At 36.3% G+C, this 23,701-nt stretch overlaps 1 protein-coding gene across 9 annotated transcripts in view; it reads left to right on the plus strand.

The window, feature by feature from the left end:
* NEK1 (NIMA related kinase 1) overlaps positions 1-23,701 on the plus strand; it is a 137,395-nt gene that overhangs the window by 54,042 nt on the left and 59,652 nt on the right. For all 9 annotated transcript variants that reach the window (XR_006735456.1, XM_045552523.1, XM_045552526.1 and 6 more), the window contains one exon: positions 7,274-7,376. Coding sequence is in view for 8 of the 9 variants with exons in the window: in XM_045552523.1 (XP_045408479.1) it covers positions 7,274-7,376 (103 nt within the window). In the remaining variant the exon portion in view is untranslated. The remainder of the gene's footprint in view (positions 1-7,273; positions 7,377-23,701) is intronic.

Genomic DNA, 23,701 nt, shown 5'->3' on the forward strand with positions numbered 1-23,701 from the left:
TAAATGTTTATAGCAGCACAATTCATAATTGCAAAGATGTGGAAACTACCCAAGTGCCCATCAATACATGAGTGGATTAATAAAATGTGGTATATGTATACCATGGAGTACTATTCAGCTATAAGAAACAATAGTAATATAGCACCTCTTCTATTGTCCTGGATAGAGCTGGAACCCATTCTACTAAGTGAAGTATCCCAAGAATGGAAAAATAAGCATCACATGTACTCACCATCAGATTGGTTTCACTGATCAACACCTAAGTGCACATACAGGAATAACGTCCATCGGGCGTTGGGCAGATGTGGGGGAGGAGGGGATGGGTATACACATGTTAGTGCGATGCACACCGTCTGGGGGATGGACACGCTTGAAGCTCTGACTTGGGGCGGGGGGTACACGGGCAATATACATAACCTAAACATTTGTACCCCCATAATATGCTGAAATAAAAAAATACGTATAAAGTTTAAAATCAAAGAAGTATAGGAGATGAAGTGTTTACTGTATTCTGTACTAGTTACACAGCAGGGTACTTGACAACTAAATGTCTGTAAGAATAGTGAATAGTGATGATGAGGATGACAATAATAATAGTAAAAAGTAGCAGCTAATATTTAATCGGGCACCTGTGCCAGGACCTGTTCTGTTATGTATCGAGTCAGTCCTCATTATTTGTGGGTTCTCTGTGAACTTGTCTACTTGCTAAAATTTATTTATAACCCCAAGATCAATACTTGCAGCACTTTCATGGTCATTCATGGGCATGCTCAGAACAGTAAAAAATTTGAGTCACCAACGTACAGGTTCCCAGCTGAGGTTTAATTAACAAGACGCTGCTCTTCCTTCGTGTTTCAGCCTTCATACTATAAACAAATGTCCTTTTTTGGTCAATTTAGTGAGTACCACGTTTTTTGCATTTTTGTACATTTTGTTTGGTGATTTCACTGATTAAAATGGCCTGCAAGCATAGTGATGAAATGCTGTCCGCATTCCTGAGTGTGAGAAGGCTGGGACGTGCCTTCGGGAGGAAATGTGTGTGTTAGATAAACTTTATTCAGGCGTCAGTTTATAGTGTTGTTGGCTGTGAGTTTAATGTTAATGAATCCACAATATATATAAAATAAGGTTTCTTTAAACAAAAGTGTACATGTAGCAAGGTTATCTATTAATCATTTGACAAAAATGATGTGACAAGAGCCTCACAGGTGTCTAACTCTCTATTTCCCTTAGGAGCAGTGGTGCAATATTTGCTACTTCAGTATTTGTAGTGACTTTATAGAACACAACTACTGAAAATAATGATAATTAATATATTATTAACTCATTAACACTTTAACTGCCATGTGAGTTATAGTTAACTCAGGCTAGTTTTGAGCCCCAGGCCTTGTGAAGCAAAACCCTGCAGTTGGTTTGTGAAAATTTTACTTGGTGATGTTCTTATTGTTACAATTAACATTGACAATTCTAAAAATGTGGATTGTGTTGCATATAACTCACACACAGAAAATAATAAAAATAACAAATTAGGAAGAATCATTTTGTTTTAATAAAACACTGTGGCCCCAGGGAAAATTTTTTTTTCTAGTGTGGTAGTCCATGTGTTAATCATCACCAGTGCTGTAAGGCAAGAATTATTCTTGCTGTTTTACAGATAAAGAAATTAAGACACTGCATGATTAAGTAATTTATTGAAGATCACATAACTATTAGTGAAATGAGGAGTTGAAGCTGGACAGTTTGGTTCCTAATAAGCTCACTCACTTAACTGTCATACTGTATTGACTTTACTAAGGCTTGAAACATTGTATGAGGAACAATTATGGTGAGAATTTCTGCACCTGTTTACAGAAAGCATGGTTAAAGGAGCAGGCTTGGATGAATTGGCTGGCTTGTCATGCAGAAGAAGAATTAGACTTATATTTCTACAAGGTAGAATGATTATGACTACGAACAGTAGAGAGAGATTTCAGTCCAGTATGAGGGCTGTTGAAGGGGTAGACCATTGTGAGATTTAATGAATATCTTCAAACTGGAAGTGTTAACCAGAGGTTTAAATGACAATGTGTCAGGGGTATTTAGATGGGAATAATACTTTATTCAATGTAAAGTTGGACTAGTTAATACCCAAGGTCTCTTCCAGTCTGGAATATATTATGATTCTTTTGTGTTGTACTTTTTAGTGGTGGTTGGCATTATAAAACATCTTCTCCACGCTGTTACAATTTTTGGTTATTATAACTCGTATGTCGTCATTCCTCATCACTTCTTTTCCCTGATTAAAACTGAATCAGGGCCGGCACGGTGGCTCACGCCTGTAATCCTAGCACTCTGGGAGGCCGAGACGGGTGGATCGCTCGAGGTCAGGAGTTCGAGACCAGCCTGAGCAAGAGTGAGAACCCCGTCTCTACTAAAAATAGAAACAAATTAGCTGGCCAACTAAAATATATATAGAAAAAATTAGCCGGGCATGGTGGCGCATGGTTGTAGTCCCAGCTACCCGGGAGGCTGAGGCAGTAGGATCACTTAAGCCCAGGAGTTTGAGGTTGCTGTGAGCTAGGCTGACGCCACAGCATTCACTCTAGCCAGGGCAACAAAGTGACACTCTGTCTCAAAAAAAAAAACAAAACTGAATCAGCATGGGTTTGAATGCTGGCTTTATTAATAAAAAAAATTGGATGGCAAACTGAAATCTGTAGTCATTTAGGACTCTTTCAAATTCTCTTTTCCTCATGTTATGGATCACTCATATTTGCGTGTTCTTTCTTTATGGTATTACTTTTCCTCTTCCTTTATTATCAGTGGCCCTGGCTAGTCTGACTTCACTTACGCCCACGTCTTAATAACATACGTCTTCTACTAGCTTTTTGTATTACGAGTTCAAGCCATGTGGGAGCGCTTTATAGTGAATTAGTGAGTGCTGCTTAACACTTAGATCTTTATAGTGCTTTTACTTTTCCAAGTCTTTTTCTCTGCACTGCTTCCTTTAGTGTGGGTAAAGCTGACAGCAATTCCATTCCGTCAGGTACACATTATGCCCCTTAAACAAAAGAGGAAACTTAATGAATAAACCTTCTATGTCATTTTTTCATCTCATTAACCCTATACTACTCCAACTCTTTTACCTTAAACAATATTGACTCATTTTTATTTCTCAGATTATGTCTGGTACCATTTTTACATTGTCTTTATCTCCTAAAATATTCCACTTATAATCGTCCTTTAAAATATTTAAATTGTTCGTATCAGTAAAGAATTTGACCCATGCATTTACAATAAGAAAGGGAAAGAAAATAACTTATTTCTTCCCCCCTTTTGTTGTCAGAATGAAGAAAAGGAAAAAGAAAAGTTTGTCTTAGGACATTTATTTCTCAATAAAAGAACACCATAGTTGTATTATTTTATTGTTTGATATATCCTATCCTTTATGTATACTTTTTGGCCCATTTTAATGTCTTTATATTTTACTTTACAAATTCCTAATTTCTTGCTATATATTTGTATTTATATTATCATCCTTTTATTATTAATCCAGGTCAAAGTTTTACTGATTTTAGGTGGTATAATTCTGGAACTCAAAAGATATAGTCTAATTTTCATGCTCATATGAATTCTTAATAATGTTTAATGAAGAGAAGGACTATCAAGAAGTAAACTGACTCTTCCGTTTTTATCTCCATGAGCCTGGCACAAACATACAGTTTTTGTCTCTGGTTTAGCATAGTTTTTACTGCTTTAGAGAGAAATAAGAATATGAGTTATGGGTTTTTCTTTTTGGTATATATAAAGTAGTAAACAATAATGCATGTGAAAAATAAAGACACTTAGTTTATAGGTTTTTAAAGGAGTTGTAGAATTGATTAAACTAATTCTGTCCTTTATTAATATGGTATATTACTCTGATTTTCATATGTTGAACTATCCTTGCCTTCCTGGAACTCTGTTTTTTTCATCTTTAGACAGATATAATGTGGCAAATAGTTGACACTCAATAAATATCTGTTTAATAAATGAAAGGAAAAAAGAAATAGTGTTAAATAAAATCACAACAGGTTTTAAGATTGTGTTTGAAAGCAGCTAATAATGCAAATGTACTTATTTAAACCAGCTTAGCAAATGACTATTCAATGAAGCAAAATTTATAAACCATAGAAATATATAGAACAAGTAGTATTATATATGCATAAATGGTGTGAAAATCTATAAATCAGAGCTGTTGTACATAGGACCAGGTTCTTAGTAAAACAATTCTTTGCAACTGCTGTATTAACATATGCAAATTGGAGGTTCATGCTGATAAACACTGGACGTAGACTAGCTTAAGATGGGAAGTCAAACATATTCTACTTCTATGAAGGGTAGAAAATTTGGAAGTCAGTGTAGCCAGGATACACGGCAGAGAGATCAGCTGTTCTATCTCATTGCAGATGATGATGTAAGCTTCCAGGACCCTCAAAAAGAGCCATATCTGTAGCCATATAGTTTCATATGACATGTGTGAGCATCACACCTGAAAGTCAATCTGCCCTTCTCAGGCCCAGCCTTATGTGAATGAGGCTATCACAGATTGAGATATAGCCCTACCTTGATATATGCAGGAGATACATTGCATTTAGACCTGATATACCGTATCAATCTCAGAATTATACAGCATAATGTGACTGCTAGAGGACAGTCCATGTGCACTACAGAGGCATGAACAAATTTGGCATTCATTATTCTCAACCTACTCAAGCCAACATGGCATGGGTGAAGTGTATTTCTGAATTCAGTGATGAGAAACTAGATTAAGAATTAACTTTCCAGACATATCTGAGAGTCATAGTAATAGGCCCTCAAACCAGCTATGGAGATTATCTAATCCTAGAAAATTGCTATGATGGAAATTTCACAAGAATCTAAGTGCCACGTAAGGTAAATGAAACTTAGACCACTGTTATTCATAGCATATGATATTTAGGTTATTATGTATATAATGTCTGATTTCCTTAAGTACTAGATTTGACAGTTGATATCTCTGACATTTCACTTTGACACGTCTTGTTTCATTTTTATTGTGAAGGTACATCCACAGTCTTTCAAATGCACGGTTTGGCATGTGATTATCTGTCAAAATTTTTTTAGAGCAATTTCTATGAAACCATGGATAAGTCAAAAATTTTTGTTACTTTTGAATGTGAGTTCTGTCATGGAACCAGTGCTGTGCAGACAGCTTGAAATGTCAATGAAGTGTTTGGGAAGGATGTGGCTAATGAACACACAGTATGTCAATGGTTTGAGAAGTTGTTCTGGTGATTTTAATCTTGAAAATGAGCCGCCTGGGCTACTTGAGGTGAATAATGATGAGCTGAAAGCTGTAGTGGAAGTGAATTCATCATCAACTTACGCATGAATTAGCAGCAAGGTTTGATTTATTATTCCAACAACATTGGACCATTTGAAAAAAATCGGCAGGGTAAAGAAGCTGGATAGGTAGGTACTGCATGAATTAAATAAGCATCAGAAGAGAAATCGGTCTCAAAGCTTGCCTTTCTTTTCTGTCATGGCATAAAAGCAAACCATTTCTACACTGTATTGTTTTGTGAGATGAAAAATGGATTCTTTTTGGCAATCACAAGCATTGGGCACAATGGTTGGATAAAGATGAAGTGCCAAAACATGGTCCAAAACCAAATATTCATGAAAAAAAGCTAATGGTGTCTGTTTGGTGGTCCAGTGCTGGTGTTATCCACTACAGCTTCATGAAACCTGGTGAATCGATTACAGCAGATGTCTCCTGCAACAAGTTGGACGGAATGATGAGGATGCTTGTGAATAAACAGCCGAGATTGGTCAATAGGGACAGGACAATCCTCTTGTAAGACAATGCTCCACCTCTTGTACAAACACTGCTGTTCAAACTAGAGAGGCAGGACTTCAAAACTCTCCATCATCCACCATATTCACCAGACCTTGCACCAGCTGACTACCACTTCTTCCAGGCTTTAGACCACTTCTTGCAAGGAAAAATATTCAATTCTCAACAAACTGTGGAAAATGCCTTTAGCGATTTCATTGCCACTGGCTCTCCCGGATTCTTGGCTGCTGGCATAAACAAGCTACCATTAAGATGGCAAAACCATGTCGATAGTTTAGGTGCATACTTTGATTAATTGTACTGCTTCTTGTTTGAGATACAATAAACTACACTTTTGATTTGAAATCGGACATTTCATATTTAATGACCCAATAGAATAGATTTTAAGTTTTTATAGCTTAATTTCATATTTAAAATATTTTGTGTGTTTTAGTTAGTAGTTGTTGCCAAAAAATATAAAAGATGTGATTATTTGGTGTATGAAAATTAGAAGTGTTTAAATCTTACTAAAAGAAATGGCATTATTTCATGTATTTTTGAGACCGTATTTTAGTTATGATGCCAAAGAAAGCCTAGAGGAAGTTTTTTCCTCAACTCCAAAATTAACTGCAATAGATGCTGTGCTATGAGTTCTCTGATTACTGGGGCTGGGTTTTATTTATTTATTTATCTTCCAAACTTAGCATGATACCTGCTAAGCATATAGTAGATATACTACAGCATGTAGTAGATGCCCAATAAATGTTTGTAATTGATATTTTTAATTTATAATTTAAGCTTAATATGTTTACATTCTTTCATAATTGTCAGAGAAAGACACAATAGTAAAATTAGAAAAGATTAACACAAATAACTGTGCTTTTAATTTTGCCCCAACGTAACCATTTTACTTTTTAATATTATAGTTGTGATATTCAGGGAATTCAGACATAGCTTCTTACTGCGTTTTTGAAAACTCACACTTAAGTAAACCTTTCATTCTTTTTGTTCATTTTTGAAATTGCTATTATCCTACTTTCATTTGACCTCAATACTGAAGAGAAGATTCTCATGGTATTTGATACAGAGTTCTGAAATAAACTTGGAAACTATTGAGATTTTTCCAGAACTAAGTATAGTCTAAAATAATTTTATGTGTCTATAAGTAGAATAGATGGAACAAATGTAAAAGAAACCTTGTTAAGACTTGGAGTAAAATTACAGATTTTACTTTTATTTAAAATAGTAAGGAATGTGATTTAGGCAGTAGATATTGATATATATGTTGTGATTTCTTCATTGAAGAGAACGTGTGTATTTCATGTCAGCCTTTCTTCATATTCTGCAATGAAAAAAGTCTTTAGAATAAGTAAAATTTTTAACTTCTTGGAATATTTATTGTTCAGAATTACTAACTTTGCAATTTGTCCAAATTAGGCAAAAAGGGCAGCTAACTGTAGAAAGAGCTAAACAAGTGGAAGAATTCCTACAGCGAAAACGGGAAGCTATGCAGAATAAAGCTCGAGCCGAAGGACATGTGGTATGATTTTTTTGTTTGTTTGAGATTTTGAATTTATTAGTATTCCAAATCAAGGTCTGGAATAAGGTAAGTATGAATAAAAATAATTGTAATCTAACAATCTCTGCATAATAATAGGAAATAAGGATACTCAAAAGCCATTCACAGACTATAAAGTCATATGTCTTGGGCCTGGTGTGGTGGCTCACTCCTGTAATTCCAGCACTTTGGGACTCCAAGGTGAGAGGATTGCTTAACGCCAGGAGTTTGAGACCAGCCAGGGCAACATAGTGAGACCCTCTCTACAAAAAATTTTTTTAAAAATTAGCTGAGTAGGATGACACACATCTGTAGTCCCAGCTACTTGGGAGGCTGACGCAGGAGGATCATTTGACTCCAGGAGTTTGAGGTAGCAGTGAGCTGTGATCGTGCCACTGTACTCTAGCCTGGGCAACAGAGTGAGACCTATCTCTTAAGAAAAAATAAACCCAAAAAGTTGAATGTCTTATTTAACCTCTCTTCTGCTATCTCTTTTATACCAACGGTGGAATTCTACTGTTTCTTTGGTTAATTGGGAGTTAGGTTCATAGCTGTTCCTTTAAAAAGAGTAGAAATGGATATATAGCAACCTAGATATTCGTATTAAAGAAATAAGTTGTTACATGGCTGGTGCTTTTTATCCCCAATAATCTTTTAGTTTTAAATATTTTTAAATAGCAAAGAATTTTAGAAGAGAAAGGGGAAATAGGTATTTGGGTAAGTGTATGTGTAACTATACGTTTGCTCACATGTACACCTTCTGTGGTAGTACTCTTTCTGACATGCTTTTGCTTGTGTAAGTTCACGCTTTAAACTGATTTTGTGTACTTTCCTGTCTCCAGGTTCCTTTTAGTCTTGGGACTACCAGGAATTTTGCTTGTTTTTGAATGCTTATATGTATTCACTTTTAGCAATTTTTCTTTTCTAAGATTTTGCAGGAAAGAAAGCTGTAGAATTTGCTCTCTTGTGACCAGAAATTAGTATATTTCGTTTTATTGTTGTGTTCTAATTTTTAAAAAATGACATTCCTTGCTTAGAGATCAGTACTGCAATTTGAGAATGATTTTTATATGACTTTCTAAGATTCATTCTGTTAAACTATATAGAATTTCTTCATTCCTTAGATAACTAAATGTATATATAAAACTTTGCCTCAGAAAGATACGGCCAAATGTGAAGAATTTGTATTTTCCAGTCTGTTTGGGTATGTGCATCATGTTACTTGTTTTATGTTTTCACTAAGTTAACAAGGCAGTTTGTTAAACACTTTGTGAGTAGTAGGTGTATAAAGCTTAATCAGATATAGTTTGTCTCTAGAGTAATTTATAATTTAATGTTGGACTAGAATATATACACTGGTAATGAGGCAAAGTAGAAGTGAGAGCTGAGGTTGATGGTGGTCAGGATAAAGGATAAGAAGCCTCACTAATTTTAAGTTCTAAGTTGGAACTTTTTTATGATCAGGTAGAGGTACTTTTAAAAATTTGCCTCTCTGTGTTAGTTTTCAATTTCTGTGTAACAAGTTACCGTAAACTTAGTGGCGTAAAGCAACACAAATTGATTACTCACACTTTCTGTGGGTTAAGAGTCTGGTGTATGTTAGCTGAGTTTTCTGCTCATGGTCTTGTAAGACTGAAATGAAGATGTCAGCCAGCTGTGCCATCATCTGGAGGCTCCACTACAGTGAGATCATTGTCCCTGCTCCCTCAGCTTGTTGGCAGAATCATGTCCTTGCCATGGGACTGAGGTCTCTGTTGTTGGCTAGCTTTTGGCCTGGGATCACTAAACTCTGAGAGCCCACTCCCCGGGTCCTTCCATGTGGCCTCCTCCATCCCCGCAACAAAGAACCTCCCATGCATCAAATCCCTCTCATGCTTCAGTCCCCTGGCTGTCCTTTGTCCAGCCAGAGAAAACTCTGCTTTTAAAAGGCTTGGGCGATTAGGTCAGGCCCACCAGATAATCTGTTTTAATACCAGTAATCTCATTTAACATAAACTCCATCATATTCACAGTCCTAGGGATTATACAGGGTTTATAAACCCAATGGAGTAGGGAGGAATGACGAAAAATCTTGGATGTCTTCTTAGAATTCTGCATACTACACTCCCTTTGTGTATAATTTTAGAGACTACATCTGGGGACAGTAGATTAGACTACGTGGAAAAGCTACTTTTTTTAAAAAAAATAGGCTTTATTTTTTACAGCAGTTTTAGGTTTGCAGCAAGATTGGAAAGTACAGGGAGTTCCCATATCCTCTGTGCCCCCACACGTGCCCCCTTCCTCTGCTTATCAGCATCCCCCGCCACAGTGGTACCTTTATTATAATTAATGACCCTACACAGACACATCATTATCACTCAAAGTCTATAGTTTACAGTGGGGTTCACTCTTAGTGTTGTGCATTCCATGAGTTTGGACCAATACCTAGTGGCATGCATCCACCATTACAGCGTCCTAGGGGGAGCCACTTGTAAGTGCTGTCTTTAGCATCGTGCTTCACATTAGAGCATACTGCCCTGGTTTCCAGACAAGAGTCTTTTTTGTAACTGGTTTTATTTTCTGTAATTGGTTTTATTAAGGTATAATTTAAATACCATAAATTAAGATATATTTAAATACCACTTTTAAGTGCTGTCTTTAGCAACATGCTTCATATTAGAACATACTACCCTGGTTTCTAGATAAGAGTCTTTTTTTCTAATTGGTTTTATTAAGATATAATTTAAATACCATAAAATTCACTAATGTTAAGCATGTATCTTGAGTATTGACAAACGCATGTAGTCATGTAGCCACTGCCGTAATCAGATGTAGAAGTATTGCGTCACCCCTGAGTTCCCTCGTGCCCCTGTGACGCCATCCGCCTCCCTGCCCCCACCAGCCATGGGCAGCCACTCATCTGCTTCCTGTGGCTACAGTTTTGTCTTTTCTAGAATTTAATATAAAATTATGAATCACATAGTACAGGGGTTTTTTTGTGACTGGCCTGTATCATTAGTTCTTTTCTATTCTTCAGTCATATCCCTTTGTATGGATATACCACAGTTTGGTCCATTTCTCTGTTGGTGGACATTTGTGTTATTTCATGGATAGATGCTTTTAAAGCTCATCTGAGTAATGTGATCATTAAATTTACTCACTTACGTACAAACCTGCATAATTGGCTAGCCTGGCCTCCCGGTGGAGCCCTGTTTTGAGTCTGCATGTCCTTCTTCATTATGTGCAACTGAGCTAGTGACCATGACTGCACTCAGACTTCCCAACACTGCTTGAGAAAACTCAAGCTGTGATGGTTAATGTCAGATCAGTTTATGGTCTCTGGTTTCAGCCATCTCCTTCTCTTCTATGCTATACTCTTTACTTTGGGGACTTCTTCCATCACTTATGTCCTCTTTCTTCTTATTAACAGCTTTCCTTCTTGACTGGTACCCTCCTATAGCCTATTTATATGTTCGTGTTTCTCACACTAACTCTACATACCTCTGTAAGTTACCATCCCATCTCCTCCCTCCTCTTCATAGCAGACTCCTCAAATGAATAAAGTACCTGCTATCTCTAGTTCCTTAATTACTATTAACAGCTTATCATTACATCATCATACTGAAAGAAATCACCAGTGCCCACCTTGCCAAATATAATAGACTTTTATTTTGTTTTACATTTTCTGGGTAAGAGGTATTGTTGTGATAAAAACCTGGGAGTGTTTTGTGGGTTTTTTGTGTTTTTAATGGGTGGCTATAAGCTTAGGGTTTAACACATTTTACTGTGCATATACTTATATGTTCATAAATGTGACATATTTATGTCCTTTTATAGATTAAACTTTATTCCCAGCCATTCACAGTTGGAAGGTCAAAATGTCCTTTCTGATGGACAGAAGTGTTGCAAAACATCATGTTTTCCATCTTAGCAGTAGCTATAGCCATGATTTACCTATTGGGCCTAACAAAAGACTAACAAGTGAAGAGTCTAAAGAAAGCCATTTAGGTAATAAATTATCATTTTTTATTCCTTTTTCTCCAATTAAAGTGAGTGGCAGCTTATGAAAAGCTTTAATGAGCTAGATATACAAAATTTAGGAAATTCATCTTGAGATTACATTTAGGCCTCAGAAAACCCAAGAAGTCTCCATTAATAAGCCAAGGAAGACATGTAAGGCACAGCTTATTGGCCAGGCAATTGGCTGACTTATTTCAAGGTTCTTTTTTTTTTTTTTTAGAATTTTAATTAATTAATTTTTATTTAAATACATTTAAGGGGTACAAGTAATTTTTTGTTACATGACTGAATTACATGGTGGAGAAGTATATAGGCTTTTAATATACCTGTCACATGAATACTGTACCTTGTGCCCAATATATAATTTTTCATCCTGCACCCTCTTCCTTCCATCCCCCTTCTGAGTGTCCAGTGTCCATTAAGTCACTCCGTATGACCATCCATACCCGCTTGTAAGCAAGAACATAGTTTGGTATTTTGTTCCTGGGTTACTTCACTTTGAATAATGGTGTCCAGTAGTATCCAAGTTGCTACAAGACATTATTCCATTCTTTTGATGGCTGAGTAGTATTCCATGGTGTATATACCGCATTTTCTTTATCCACTCATCCATTGGTGGGCACTTAGGTTAGTTCCATATCTTTGCAGTTGTAAATTGTGCTGTCATGAACATATGGGTGCAGATGTCGTTTTTATAAAATGACTTCTTTTCTTTTGGCTAGATTCCCAGTAGTGGGATTGCTGGATTGAATGGTAGGTCTATTTTTAGTTTTTTGAGAAATGTTCATACTATTTTACATAGAGGTGGTATTATTTTACATTAGTACCAGCAGTATATAAGGGTTCCCTTCTCACCACATCTGCACCAGCATCTGTTGTTTTTTGACTTTTTTTGTTTGTTTGTTTTTTGTTTTTTTTGAGACAGAGTCTCGCTTTGTTGCCCGGGCTAGAGTGAGTGCCGTGGCGTCAGCCTAGCTCACAGCAACCTCAAACTCCTGGGCTCAAGCGATCCTACTGCCTCAGCCTCCCGAGTAGCTGGGACTACAGGCATGCGCCACCATCCCCGGCTAATTTTTTCTATATATATTTTTAGTTGGCTAGATAATTTCTTTCTATTTTTGGTAGAGATGGGGTCTCGCTCTTGCTCAGGCTGGTCTCGAACTCCTGAGCTCAAGTGATCCACCCGCCTCGGCCTCCCAGAGTGCTAGGATTACAGGCATGAGCCACCACGCCCGGCCTGTTTTTTGACTTTTTGATAATGGCCATTCTGACAAGGGTAAGGTGGTATCTTCTCGTGGTTTTAATTTGCATTTCCCTGATGCTTAGTGATGTTGAGCATTTTTCCATATCTTTGTTGGCCATTTGTTTCTCTTCTTTTGAAAAATGTGTGTTCATGTCTTTTGCTAACTTTTTAGTGGGGTTATTTGTTTTTTTATTGCTGATTTGTTGGAGTTCCTCATAGATTCTGGATATTAGGCCTTTGTCATATGTATAACTTGGCAAATGTTTTCTTGGATTCTGTAGGTTGTCTATTTATTCTGTTGATTATATCTTTTGCTGTGCAGAAGCTTTTTAGTTCAATTAAGTCCCATTTATTTATTTTTGTTTTTATTGTATTTGCTTTTAGAGTCTTAGTCATAAATTCTTTACCTATGCCAATGTCAAGGATAGTTTTTCCTAGGTTTTCTTCTAATATCTTTATGGTTTCCAGTCTTATATTAAATTCTTTAATCCATCTTGAGTTAATTTTTGTACATGGGGAGATAGATCCAGTTTCGTTCTGCCTGAGGCTATCTAGTTTTCCCAGCACTGTTTATTCAATAGGGTGTCCTTTTTCCAGTGTATGCTTTGGTGTGCTTTGTCGAAGATCAATTAGTTGTAGGTATTTGGCTTTCTTTCTGGGTTCTCTATTCTGTTTCATTGGTCTATGTGTCTACTTTTATAATAGTACCATGCTGTTTTGATTACTGTAACCTTGTAGTATAATTTGAAGTCGGGTGATATAATGCCTCAATTTGTCTTTTTGCTTAGCATTGCTTTGGCTATTTGTGCTCCTTTTTGGTTCTATATTAATCTTAGGGTTGTTTTTGCTAATTCTGTGAAAAATGACATTGGTATTTTAATAGAAATTGCATCGAATCTGTAAATTACTTTGGAAGTATGGACATCTTAACAATAATGATTCTTTTAATCCATGAACGTGAAATGCTTTGCCATTTGCTTGTGTCATCTGCAGTTTCTTTCATGAGTGTTTTATAATCCTCCTTGTAGAGGTCTTTCACCGCCTTGGTTAAGTGTATCTTTTCTTTGCAGCTATTATGAATGGGATTGCATTCTTGATTTGATTCTCACCTTGCCTGTTATTAGTGTATAGGAATGCTGCTGATGTGTGTACGTTGATTTCATAACCTGAGACTTTACTGAACTTGTTTATTAATTCTAGGAGTCTTTTGGAGGAGTCTTTAGGGTTTTCTAGGTATAAGATGATACCATCGCCAAACAGGGATAGTTTGACTTCCTCTTTTCCAATTTGGTTGCCCTTTGTTTCTTTCTCTTGCCTGATTGCTATGGCTAGGACTGCCAGTATTATGTTGAATAAAAGTGGTGGAAGTAGGCATCCTTGAATAGACAATTTTAAACTCATCTTTCTTGTCCTTTCTGTGACATTTGATCATGAGCTACTACTTCAAAATTTCTTTCTTCTTTCTATGATATCATAGTCTCTTGGTTTACCCTTTAATTCTCTGACTATAATTTCTTAATATCTTCCGTGGGCTTCTTTTCTTCTTCTTAGTCTTTAAATGCTTATATTCTTTGGGGTTCCATCCTTGTTATTTTCTCACTATAAATAATATCCTGGGGTGATCTCACTGATAATTCTACCAGATGACTTGAAAATCTCTATCAGTAACTCAGAGTACTTTCCTAACTTCTATCCCATCTATCTAGCTGCCTTCTAGTTGTTGTTTCCTAGGTGATGCGTTGGCACCTTATGTTTTGAACATTTCTTCTTATTTTTTAAATTATCATATAATAAGATTAAACTTTATTTTTCTTTTCCAGTTCTATAAATTTTAACACGTGTAAATTTATGTAGCCACCACCACAATCAAGTTCCAGGACAATTCCATCACCCCCAAACTCTCTCATACTATCTTTCTAGAGTCGTACTCTACCCTTACCCATAATACTTTGGCAACCATTTTGTCCTTCCTCTTTTCCAAAATGTCTTATAAATTGTATTTGTGTACAATGCAGATGCTTCTTGACTTATGATGGGGTTATATTTCAATAAACCCATCATAAGTTGAAAATAACCTTTAGTTGAAACGTCTTTATTACACCTAACCTACTGCACATTACAGCTTAGCCTAGCCTGCCCTAAACATGCTCAGAACACTTATAGTAGCCTATAGTTGGGCAAACATCTAACACAAAGCCTGTTTCATAATAAAATATTGAATATCTCATGTAATTTATTAACTACTCTACTGAAAGTGAAAAACAAAATGGTCATATGGGTACCTGAGGTACAGTTTCTACTGAATGCATATCACCTTTGCACCTTAGTAAATTGAAAAAATCGTTTTGTCAAGGAGTATATACATAATAATACGTAACCTTTTGTGATTAGCTCCTTTCCTGCACTATAACAATATTCATGAAAGTTGTTGCACGTGTAAATATATATAGCTTGCTCCTCTTTGTTGCTAAGTAGTATTCCATTTTATGGATGCTCTACAGTTTTCCATTCACCCATTGAAAGACATTTTGGGTTATTTCCAATTTTTGCTAATTATGAATAGAGCTGTCTTGGTCATTCATTTACAGGTTTTTGTATGAAGGGAAGTATTTTTTAATAAGTTTGCATTTTATTACTTTTTAAATTAAATGTGCTTATCTTTTTTTTAAATTTCAGAATATTATGGGGGTACAAATGTTTTGGTTACATGGATTGCTTTTGTTTTGCTTGAATCAAAGTTATAAATATGCCTATCACCTAGATAGTGTACATTGTACCCGTTAGGTATGATTTCACCCATCCCTTTTTCCCCCTTCCCACCTGCATGATTTCCATTGACTTTTACTTCCATCTGTGCACTTGAGTGCTGATCAGTTAGTTCCAATTGCATAGTGAGTTCATGTGGTGTTTGTTTTTCCATTTTTTAGATACTTCACTTAGGAGAGTGGTCTCCAGTTCCATCCAGATTGTTGCAAAAGGTATTAATTCATTTTTTATGGCTGAGTATTACTCCATGGTATACATATACCACATTTTATTAATCCACTCATGAATTGATGGGCACTTGGGTTGATTCCACATCTTTGCAACTGTGAATTGTGCTGCAGTAAACATTCTAGTACAGGTATCTTTTTGATAAAATGACTTTTTTTCTTTGGGTAAATACCCAGTAGTGGGATTGCTAGATCAAATGATATATCTACTTTTAGTTCTTTGAGGAATCTCCATACTATTTTCTGTAGAGGTTGCACTAGTTTGCAGTCCCACCAACAGTGTATAAGTGTTCCTTTCTCTCCGCATCCATATCAGCATCTATTGTTTTGGGACTTTTTCATAAAAGCCATTCTCACTGGGGTTAGGTGATATCTCATTGTGGTTTTTATTTGCCTTTCTCTGATGATTAGTGACATTGAGCATTTTTTCATATATTTATAAGCCATTAGTCTATCTTCTTTTGCAAAGCTTCTGTTCATGTCTTTTGCCCACTTTTTAAAGGGGTTATTTGATTTTTTTCTTGCTGATTTGCTTGATTTCTTTGTAGATTCTGGTTATTAGCCCCTTTATTGGATGTATAGTATGCAAATATTTTCTCCCATTCTATAGGTTATCTGTTTGCTCTGTTGATTGTTTCCTTGGCTGTGCAGAAGCTTTGTAATTTAATCAAGTCCCATTTATTTATTTTTGCTGTTGCTATGATTGCCCTTGGGGTCTTCTTCATAAATTTTTTGCCAGGCCAATATCTAGAAGAGTTTTTCCAACATTTTCTTCTAAAATTCTTATGGTTTCATGTCTTAGGTTTAAGTCTGTGATCCATCTTGAATTAATTTTTGTGAGTGGTGAGAGATATAAATCCTGTTTCAGTCTTCTACGTGTGGTTATCTAATTTTCCAAGCACCATTTATTGAATAGGGATTTCCCCAGTGTACATTGCTGACTACTTTGTCAAAGATCAAATAGCCATATGCAGATGGTTTTATATCTGTGTTTTCTATTCTGTTCCATTGGTCTATGTCTCTATTTTTGTGCCAGTACCATGCTGTTTTGGTTACTATACCCTTGTAGTATAGTTCAAAGCCTGGTAAAGTGATGTCTCCAGATTTGTTCCCTTTGCTTAAGATTGCTTTGGTTATTCGGGCTCTTTTCTGGTTCTGAATGAAGCATAGAATTATTGTTTCTAGATCTGTGAAAAATGACATTGGTATTCTGATGGGGATTGCATGGAATCTATAAATTACTTTGGGTAGGATGGACATTTTAACAATATTGATTCTGCTGATCCATGAGCATGGATCATTTGTTTACATCATCTGCAATTTCCTTCCGCAGTGATTCATGGTTCTCTTGGATGAGATCTTTAACCTTCTTGGTTAAATATATTCCTTAGTATTTTATTTTCCTTGTTGCTATCACGAAAGTGTGAGTTTGTTGGATCATATGGTAAGGTGTCTGTTTAACTAGACTTTTAAAACAAGATTTTAACATTTATAAAGTTCAGTTTCTCAATTTTTTTTGTTTATGGGTCATGCTTTTGTCGTCATGTCTAAGAGCTCTGCCTATCAAAGAGTCATGAAGATTTTTTAGTTTTTCTAAAATTTTTATGGTTTTAATTTTCACCTTTAGGTCTGTGATCTAGAAAAAAAAATTATAATAAAATCCACATAACATAAAATTTGTTACCCTAACCATTTATGTGTATGTGTGTGTGTATATATGTGTGTGTGTGTGTGTGTGTGTGTGTGTGTGTGTGTGTGTGTGTGTGTATGTATATGCACATACACACACACACACACACATATATATTTTAGAGACAGAGTCTCACTCTGTTGCCTGGGCTAGAGCACAGTGGTGTCATCATAGCTCACTGCAACCTCAAACTTCTGGGCTCAAGTAAGCCTCCTGAGTAGCTGGGGCTACAGGCATGCACCACCATGCCCAGATAATTTTTGTATTTTTTTGTAGATACAATGTCTTGCTATGTTTTCCAGGCTGGTTTTGAACTCCTGGCCTCAAACAATTCTCCTAAGTCCCCAAAGTGCTAGGATTACAGGTGTGTACCACCACACCCAGCAACCATTTTAAAGTGTACAGTTCAGTGGCATTAAATACATTCAAAATGTCTTTCTTCTTGATTTCTATTTATTTTGCTCTTTTCTTGTTTTTCTGGGATTTTTTTGTTTTTTAGTTTTTAAGGATATATAATAGTTGTGCATATTTATGGGGTACATGCGATGTTTTGATATGAGCATACAGTGTATAATGTCTTGATTTTTAGATTGCAACTTAGATTGTTAAGTTGAGACCTTATTTCTTTTCTCCTATTGGTATTGCATATTATGAATTTGCCTCTAGGTATTGCTTTAACTGTACCCCACAAATTTTGGTATGTTGTGTTTTTATTCTCATCCCATTCCAAATATGTTCCAATTTTGCTTGAGGCATCCTCTTTGGCTTGTGGATTATTTAAAAGTATGCTGTTTAATTTCCAAGTGTTTGGACATTTCCCTATTATCTTCTGTTATTCTTTTCTAGTTTTATTTTATTTTGGTCAGAGAACATACTTTGTGGGATAGTCCTTTTACGTTTGTTAAGGTTTTTACTTTGATCTGGGTTATAATCTATCCTTGTGAATGTTCCACATGCACTTGGAAGGAATGTGTATTCTACCTTTGTTGGGTGGAGTATAATATAACTTTGAATAATTAGATCCAGTTAGTGGATGTGGTTCCATTTTTCTTTATCCATGCTGCTAGCCTGTACATTCTATTAATATTTGATACTAAAGAAATCTTCAAATATAATTGTGGATTTGTCTGTTTCTCCTTTTATAATAGTTCTGTCACTTTTTCTCTTTCTTTTTTTTTTTTTGTGTTTTCCTTTCAGGAGCATACCCATTTAGGATTGTTGGGGGCAGGGGATTTGGTGAATTAACCTTTTTATTGAATCTTCATCTCTTTTTATTCCTGTATTAAGGTTTCTTTTGTAGTGTAACAAATTGCCACAATTTAGCAGCTTATAACAACACGGTATCTCATAGTTCCTGTGGTGTAGGAGTGTGAGCACAGCTTAGCCAGGTCTACTACTTAGGGTCTCATAAGGCTGTAATCATGGTCAGCCAGTCTGCATTCTTAACTAAAGGCTCAACTGGGGAAGTATTTACTGCCAAGATCTTGTTGGTGGAAGAATTTATTTCCTTCAGGCTTAGTGAATGGGTCCCAGCTGCTTGCTGACTGTCAACTAGAGGTCTACCTCAGTTCCTAGAGGCCACCTGAAGTTCTTGACACATAGCCCTTTCTAACATGTCTTCATCAAGCAAGGGTAGTCTGTGGAGGAGGTGTGCTAACAGGAATGATATATACTGTAACAATTACAGGAGTGATATCCCATTACCTTTGCCATAGTCTGCTGGTTACAAGCAAATCACAGGTCTTTCCCACAGTCAAGGGCAGGGGATTACACAAGGCTATAAACAGTAGGAGGTGGGGATCATGGAGGTCACCTTAGAGCATGTGAGCCACATCCTTGGTAATTTTTTTTTGTTTTGAAGACAACTTTCTTTGATATTAATGTAGCCATTCCCACTTTTTTTGATTAGTGTTTGCATGGTATATCCTGTTCCATACTTTTACTTTTAATCTACCTGAGTGATTGTTTGAGGTGAGTTTTTTGTAGTGAATCTATAGTTTATATGTTTTTTTAAAAATCTAGCCTAACAATCCCTGTCTTTTAATTGGTATGTTTAAGTAATTACATTACATCATTATAATTAATAGCATTTAATATAATTATTGATATGTTTGACTTTAAGTCTGATTTTTTGTTAATATTTGTTTTGTGTTTGTTCCCTGTGTTTTGTTCCTTTCTACTTTCTTGCTGATTATTTGAACACTTTTTAATATTTCTTGTTAATTAATCTATTGTAATTTTGATTATATTTTTCTTTTGTATAACTTTTTAGTGGCTGCTCCAGAGATTAAAAATATATACTTTACTTTCACAATCTCTTTTTTTTTTTTTTTTTTTTTTTGAGACAGAGTCTCGCTCTGTTGCCCTGGCTAGAGTGAGTGCCGTGGCGTCAGCCTAGCTCACAGCAACCTCAAACTCCTGGGCTTAAGCAATCCTACTGCCTCAGCCTCCCGAGTAGCTGGGACTACAGGCATGCGCCACCATGCCCGGCTAATTTTTTTTATATATATATATTTTTAGTTGTCCAGATAATTTATTTCTATTTTTTTAGTAGAGACGGGGTCTCGCTCAGGCTGGTCTTGAACTCCTGACCTCGAGTGATCCACCCGCCTCGGCCTCCCAGAAGGCTAGGATTACAGGCGTGAGCCACCGTGCCCGGCCCACAGTCTCTTATATACAATATTATACTACTTCAATTGGAATGTAGAAATCTTTACAACATACAAGTAGGTCTCTTGACCCTCTCCCCTTTATGCTGTAGTTGTCTTACATACATTAAAATGCTACCAGATAGTGTTGTAATTTTTGCTTTTAACTGTCAAGCATATTTAAGAACACAAGAGGAAAGTAACACTTTGTTATATTTATACCAACACTTACCATTTCTACTGTTATTCTTTCATTCCTAATGGTCCAAGTTTTTTTCTGATATCTTTTTCCTTCCATCTGAAGAAAGTCCTTTATCAGTTCTTTTAGATCAAGTCTGCTGACTGTGAATTCTCTTAGTCTTATTTTATCTGTGAATGTCTTTGTTTCATCTTCATTTCTGAACAATATTTTTGCTGGATGTAATATTCTGTGTGGACAGTTTATTTCTTTTTTCACTTAAAAAATGTTACTTTCCTGCTTTCTGTCCTCCATAGTTTTTGATGAGAAATTCTCACCTAGTCAAGTTATTTTTCTCCTCTAGTTAATGTTCGTTTTTCTCTGGATGCTTTCACGATTTTTTTGTTTTTAGTTTTTAGCAGTATAGTTAAGTTGTCTCTGAGAATGGATTTTTTGGGTTTGTTGTATTTATAGCTTGCTAGATCTTGAATTTACAGGTTTATGATTTATGCTGAACTTGTAATGATTTGAGCTATTATTGCTTCAGATATTTTTTTAGTACTGCACTCTTTCTCTTTGGTGGTTCTGTGATGACATGAATGTTTGATCTTTTGATCTCCCACAGCTTTGTGAAACTCTGTTTAATTTTTTTCCAACGTTTTTTTCTCTCTGTTGTTCAGACCAGATAATTTCTTGTGTTCTGTTTTCAAGTTCACTTCCTCTTTCCCACTCATTCTTATTCTGCTTATTTGGTCCATCCAGTGAGTGCTTTATTTTGATAATCATATTTTTCATTTTTTGTGTTTCTATTTAGTGTTTCTTTATGTCTTCTATTTCTTTGCTGATGCTTGCTATTTTAACTTTTTTTGAAGAGTGTTCACGATCATGATTGCTTATTCAAGTATTTTTTATAAGTTTCTTGAAGTTGTTTGTCAGATAATTATATCATCTGTGTCATCTAATTATAATCTGTGTCATCTATTCCATGGAAGTTAGGATATTTGTGGTTCTTCATATGCTGATTGATTTTGGATTGTATCCTAGACATTTAGAATATCACATTATTAGACTCTGTGTTTTTGTTTAAATTTTATGGAGACTGTTGTTCATATTTGCTTTAAGAGACAGTTGACTTGTCAGGCTACCAGTTCCTACCTTCCTTTTGTGGGCTGTGCTTCCAGTTATACTTTTTTCCTGAAAGTCTTGCAGTGCCCTTCAGATCTGTCTCACACCACCTGGTATGGTCTAAAATCTAGGTGAAAATCTTATTTGTTGGCTCAGTGCTCGAAGTCTTTGGTATGCTGAATAGGGTCAGATCACACTTGCACAGGTTGCTGCGAGCGCAGGACTTTGTGAACAAGGTATGAGGTCATTTTCCTGAGTTCCTCTCTGGCTACCATCCATCTCCTGATGTTTCTCATTCCTGGGGGCTTCACTTTTCAGTCTTCTAGCCGTAAACCTCCCACATGTGCAATTTCATCACCTCTGGGATCAAGGAGTAGGACAGAAAGAGAAGCAAGAAGACTTGGCTCTGCCTTTTTGGAACTTCAGTGTCACAGGAGACAGAGGTGCCCCTCCCTCAGAGTTTTGTGTCCGGTAATCTGTTGCTGTTGCTGTCATCACAGCAGTGCCATTTCCTGGGTCACAAGAAAAAGGAAAAAAAGATGAGAGAGAAAAAATGGAAGATTTTCTTCTTTCTCCCTGAGTTTTAGGCATTCCCTCCCCCATTCTTCGAGCCAGAACTAGAGGGTTTTTCTTGTGTCTCTGCCATCTGCAGAGGGCTTGGTTCCAGGTTTTCAGCCAAGTTAAGTTCAGGCTGTGGGATACTGTAGTTTTTATAAAATGCTGTTGCATCTGTAGACTAAAAAAAAAAAAATCAAACCTTACAAAATAATTAACTCAAAACACATCATAGTCTTTAATGTAAAACATAAAACTGTAAAATGTCTAGTAAAAGACAGAATAAAATCTCCAGGCCTAAGACAAGACAAAGAGTTCTTAGACTTGACACCAAGAGCATTTATGCAAAAAGGGAAAACTTGATAAACCAGACTTCATCATACCAAGAAATACTACTCAGCAATGAAAGGGAATGAACCGTTGATGCATGCGATACCTTGGATGGATCACAGTGTAATTACATTGAATGGAATCAGTCAATCTCAAAAGTGTGTGTGTGTATGTGCCTATATATAATATGAGTCCATATGTATAAAATTTATAAAATATAATTACAAAGATGGAGAATAGTGGTTGGCAGGGGTTAGGGAGGGGGCTGAATGTGGCTATGAAGTGTTATGGTAATGATACGGTTAAGTGTCTTGATTAAGTGTCTTATGCTTACATAAGACTATACATGATCAAATTGTGTAGGTACACAGACACGGGATGTGTGCGTGTATAGCTGGTGAAATTTCTATGATTTGTGTCAGTATCAGATTCCTGGTTTTGGTAGTGTACTATAGTTATGCAAGATGATAAAATTAGGAGAGGCTGTGTGAGGAATGCATGGGACCTCCCTGTGCATTTCTTTCCCCTTTCTGTGAATCTATATAATATTTCCAACTACAAAGCTTTTTAAAAAAAACTTATAAGTAACTCAAATTCTTATATAATATTTCTCAAATACCACGAAAGGAAGATATAGTCTATAGCCATACTCAGTTTACCACCACCCACTCTCCTATATCTTTGTAGATACTCCCTTATATCTTTTCGGAATTCATGTCACATCTTTGCCTAGTGCTGCTTGTTTCTTATTTTCCTTCACTTCCCCAACCTTCTGACCTCTCTATATCCCCAAAGCTCAAGTAACTGATAAGCTAATGCAACAACCTCCTTGATAGGGGGAAGAAAATGAGTGAGCAAGAGCCTTTTGTGGGGCTGGAAGAAACGAATGGCAGGGCATGCGTATACAGTAATATTTTTTGTTCTGGCACACTCTCAAAGTAGGTGGTAAGATGCTCAGACTTAGAGCACGTTTAAGTAATTTTGCTTAAGGTCAGTGGTATTTATATGGCATTGACAAAAACATGAACTGACAGACTTCAGAGTCTGTAGTCCATGTTCATAACTATCACATGCTGCGCTTCCACCATTATCATGCACTCTGATGAGCGCTTCTGTGAGAGGTATATGTAAAGGATGGAAGGTATGGTGGGTCAGAGGAGGCACACTTAACTCACTGGAGAAGGCTTTAGCAAGGCTGTCCGTGGGTGATATGTGTGATTCGAGTTTTGGGAGATAAGTGGAGTTAGCCATCTTACGGTGATGAATGAGATCATGGCTCATAAACCATAAGCAGTTGTCATGGCTGGAATGTAGGATTTGTGTTTGAGCAGTGGAGAGATGAAACTAGATCACAAATGGCCTTACCTGCCATTCAACAGCATGTGGATTAAAGTGTGAAGATAATGGGAACCATTGAACGGTTTATGTGGGGTTTGATCTGAAAGAGAATTTTAGAAAGGTTACTCTGGGTGCATTGTAAAGAATAGACTGGGAAGATGTGAGACTAAAGGTAAGATAAGTTAGGAAGCTCTTGGGGCAGGGGAGA

This window comes from Lemur catta, chromosome 5 (genome assembly GCF_020740605.2).
Source record: "Lemur catta isolate mLemCat1 chromosome 5, mLemCat1.pri, whole genome shotgun sequence".
Classification (NCBI taxonomy): domain Eukaryota; kingdom Metazoa; phylum Chordata; class Mammalia; order Primates; family Lemuridae; genus Lemur; species Lemur catta.